We start from the raw sequence: 4095 nt of genomic DNA, 5'->3' as shown, positions 1-4095 counted from the left end.
TTTTTTTTTTTTTTTGGTAAAGAAAAAGCACTTGAGGGGAGGGAGCCAGGAGTTAAAAGGTTAAATGTTTTTCCACTGCTGTTAGAATAAAGACAGTGTCTTGAGATATTCATTGTTAAGCTGTTTGGCTATATTTTATTATGCTGCGGCATAGTATTATTGTTGGTAACTGATGTGTACAGAGTAACACTGTGGTGCTCTTTCTAGGTATAATTGAAGACATTGTGTGGTCCTTGTAAGAAGCTTGGTTCCTGCTTGGGTTTTAATTGTAAAATATTGTTCTAGATTTTTGTATAGGTAATTGGATTTTGGAACCACTGTAAGATACAATAAAGGCAAGACAAATATTACCTAATTTAGAGGGCAGTACTTGAAACTTTTGCATATCTGAGTGTGGAAGTTAGTTATTTACAAGTTCCCATCTTCTGGGTGTTTTAGTGGATTTCCATTTAAATTCTTAAGTCTGCATTTCTACTTTGTAGTTAATGATCCTTTAAAGTAATATTCGCAGTCAAGTAGACTTCTTGGATGCTGGCATTGTTTGATTATATTATGCATGCCTCTGTCCCGCAAGCCACTCTTGGTAATATTTACAATTTGAAATGTAGTCTATGGAATTTTTTACATGTTTTAAAAAAATAAAACTGTGGTAGCATTGCTTTTGTAGTATTGAGCCTTAAAATAACAATCGCAGTGGTGTACACAAGTATGACACACTAAAATACTGGAGAGAGATATTTTTACTTGTGCTGTTGAAGTTTTTGGTAGCACTAACTCATTTAATGTCTAACCTCAAACATTTTATTGCTATTTAGTGTTTTTCTTGGTACCATTGGTATTAAACTAAAATTTCCTATTTACATCATGTAAAGTTTAATGTGTAAAGAGACTAGCCTACCAAAATATTATCCAGTTTTAAACAAAATTGGAGAATTATATGTCTGTCATCAGCAGGTCACATTACACTTGCTAAATACTTGCAGCCTTTTTTTTTTTTTTTTTTAAATACAAGTTTTTCAGTAGCCTGATGTGAAAAGAAGAGTCACTTCAAGTGGCTGAAATGTAATCACTTTAAAGGCCATGGTCTAACCAGAAGATGGCCTGGGAAGCCTTAGTTAGCAGGCGCAATACCTAGACTTTCTAGAGCCACAAGTTAAGCTGTGTGGACCTAGAACAGAATCCCCTTTAAGCTCTCCACAGGAGTAGGCAGGACAGGCCAAGGGAAGTGCATTCAGCTGACTGGCGCCTGCGCTCCGCCCCAGATGTGACTCCTTTTTTTAATGGCTGATGCATTACTTGATTGTGTGCGGTGCTGTGGGATCCTGCAGGCTTGAAAGGCTGCTGGAGAGACCATGAGATGTGTTGCAATAGTGAATCCTCTCTTTGTTGCTCCAGGATTTCAGATGTGTTCTAAGCCTGTTGGGGTGAGCACGCTTCCGGGCACAGATGGAGACGAGATCTCAGCACGGCAGTGGGTCGCAGGCCTTGCTACAGGCTCGGCGTGACAGTGGGAGACCGCACGGGGAGCCCGACCTGCGGGATGTCCTGATGCAGCAGCAGGTTCACGTCTTGTCATTGGACCAGATCAGAGCCATCCGAAACACGAATGAGTACACGGAGGGACCTACGGTGGCTCCACGGCCAGGGGTCAAGTCCATTCCTCGGCTGGCAACCCAACCCAAAAATGAAAGGCCCCATGGCTTGCCTGAGCATCGTCATTTTAGCCGGATTCAGCACACGCAAACGCACGCCTCTCCTCGGGCGCCTCTGTCCCGATCCATCAGCACGGTCAGCACAGGTTCGCGGAGCAGTACAAGGACAAGTACGAGCAGTAATTCATCCGAACAAAGACTTCTAGGATCATCCTCGGGGCCAGTCGCTGACGGGATAGTCCGAATGCAGCCCAAGTCCGAGCTCAAGTCAAGTGAGCTGAAGCCACTGAGCAAAGAAGACTTGGGAGCGCACAGCTACAGGTGTGAGGACTGTGGAAAGTGCAAGTGTAAGGAGTGCACTTACCCGAGGACCCTCCCATCGTGTTGGATCTGTGACAAGCAGTGTCTTTGCTCAGCCCAGAACGTGGTCGATTATGGGACTTGCGTTTGCTGCGTGAAGGGCCTCTTCTATCACTGCTCTAACGATGACGAGGACAACTGTGCCGACAACCCCTGTTCCTGCAGTCAGTCGCACTGCTGCACTAGATGGTCTGCCATGGGTGTGGTGTCCCTCTTTCTGCCTTGCTTGTGGTGTTACCTACCAGCCAAGGGTTGCCTTAAGTTGTGCCAGGGCTGTTACGACCGGGTAAATCGGCCTGGGTGCCGCTGTAAACACTCCAACACCGTTTGCTGCAAAGTTCCCAGCGTCCCCCCCAGGAACTTTGAAAAGCCAACATAGCATCACTAGTCAGAAATACTAAAGTAACAAGGATTATTTTAACGTACATATGCAACCAACTAAGCAGCTATGGTCTTGGCACTGTAGTAGAAGGGTTGGGGATACACTTTGCTGTTTGCAGTGAAATGCTTTTCTCTTTGTGTGCCATCTTAACTGATACGCTTGTTAGAATCCAGCTAGTGGCATACAGAAAAAAAAAAAAGAAGTGAGATGCAGTACATTGTGACCCACATATTGCATAAGCTAAAGCAACACAGACACTCCTAGGCAACTCTATTGTTTGTGAATAGTACTTGCAAAATTTGTAAATTAGCAAATGACTCCTTTTTTTCATTGTTTTCTGCCAGAGATAATGTGCTATATTTTTGTATATACAATAATATTTTCAACTGTGAAAAATAAGTGGTGTCATAAGACATGGCACAGTCACAAAATATTATACTAATATGTTGTACATTCGGAAGAATGTGAATCAATCAGTATGTTTTTAGATTGTATTTTGTCTTACGGAAACCTTCTATTACAAGACTCTGATTTCCCTTTGGACTTCATGTATATTGTACAGTTACAGTAAAATTCAGCCTTTATTTTCTAATTTTTTCAACATATTGTTTAGTGTAAAGAATATTTATTTGAAGTTTTATTATTTTATAAAAAGAAATATTTATTTTAAGAGGCATCTTACAAATGTCACCCCTTTTTATGAGGACGTCATAGTTGCTGCAAATAAGGGGTGAATGATGCATATGTTCACTATAAAATAGAAAATATATTAACGTTTGAAATTAAACTGGGCTACTTGTCATTTTTTCCCCCCATTTATTGTTCTGAGTTGGGAGAACTGGTACTTCTAATGGCAAACTTCACAGTGATATAGTCACAGTGGGTCTAATAGAAGAACAAAAATAGAATTTTTAAGTGTATTTTTTTGATGTTGTTTGCTACTTCACCTGAAAATAATGAAGGATTTTTGCTTTCTCCCTTTGCCCAAATGTCCCATATACTGCTTCTACAACAGAAAAGGAAAATGAATGTAAGGAAACGCATTAATTCATTCCAGACTAGGACTAATAGGCACTGAAAGCTTGACCTATTCTATAAGTGATGAGCTTTTGTGCTTCAAATAGGAAATAAGTAATCATTCACAAAAAATGTTAGGCTTGCACAGCTTTACTCAGAGAGAGAGAGAGAGGAAAAAAAAAAAGAAAATTAATTTGGTCAGTGCAAAAAGCTTGCAGGATTATTTGTTAAACGTAGAAGAAAATGCCACAGGGAATGATAGATCTGAATGCAGTCCAGCCTTATGTCAAACATTTGCCTCATTGTAAGAAGAAAGTTACTTGATTTGTCATTTGTGGCAGTTACCTTCCACTGAGGTCAAAATCCTTTCGCTGCCAAGTTTCCCACCGGAAGCCTAGAGAATGATTTACCTTTCTTTATTAACAAACTATCATTTCCTGTTCTGAGCGTGTCTCTCCAAGTTTAGAGGTCTTAATGTTGAATTTTATTTATACATTTCTTAAGCTGGCATTTAAGAAATAGTTGTAAGTATTTTTAAGCTGACGCTTAGAAAAATCTCAGTCTTTTCTGAGCCCTCTCCAACAAAAACAAGTTATAACTAATAAATTAAGAACTCACTAAAAGTTGAAAACCAGAGCATTGAGTAAATGTTACATCTTGTTGCCCCTTAATTTTCATCAGTAA

At 40.1% G+C, this 4095-nt stretch overlaps 1 protein-coding gene across 1 annotated transcript; it reads left to right on the top strand.

The window, feature by feature from the left end:
* Positions 1–1341: 1341 nt before the first annotated feature.
* SPRY2 (sprouty homolog 2 (Drosophila)) lies at positions 1342–3181 on the top strand. The gene has a single exon (XM_009700233.1). It carries the CDS (start codon positions 1447–1449, stop codon positions 2389–2391), a length of 945 nt encoding a protein of 314 aa, XP_009698535.1. The 5' UTR covers positions 1342–1446; the 3' UTR covers positions 2392–3181.
* The last annotated feature ends 914 nt before the right edge of the window (positions 3182–4095 follow it).

Source organism: Cariama cristata, unplaced genomic scaffold (assembly GCF_000690535.1).
Source record: "Cariama cristata isolate BGI_N322 unplaced genomic scaffold, ASM69053v1 scaffold42315, whole genome shotgun sequence".
In the NCBI taxonomy this organism is placed as follows: domain Eukaryota; kingdom Metazoa; phylum Chordata; class Aves; order Cariamiformes; family Cariamidae; genus Cariama; species Cariama cristata.
Note: the sequence above shows the minus strand (reverse complement) of the source record. Positions and strands in the feature narration are given on the sequence as shown.

Coding starts and splice junctions, on each gene's coding strand:
- SPRY2 (XM_009700233.1), top strand. CDS start 1,447: ATGGAGACGAGATCTCAGCACGGCAGTGGGTCGCAGGCCTTGCTACAG.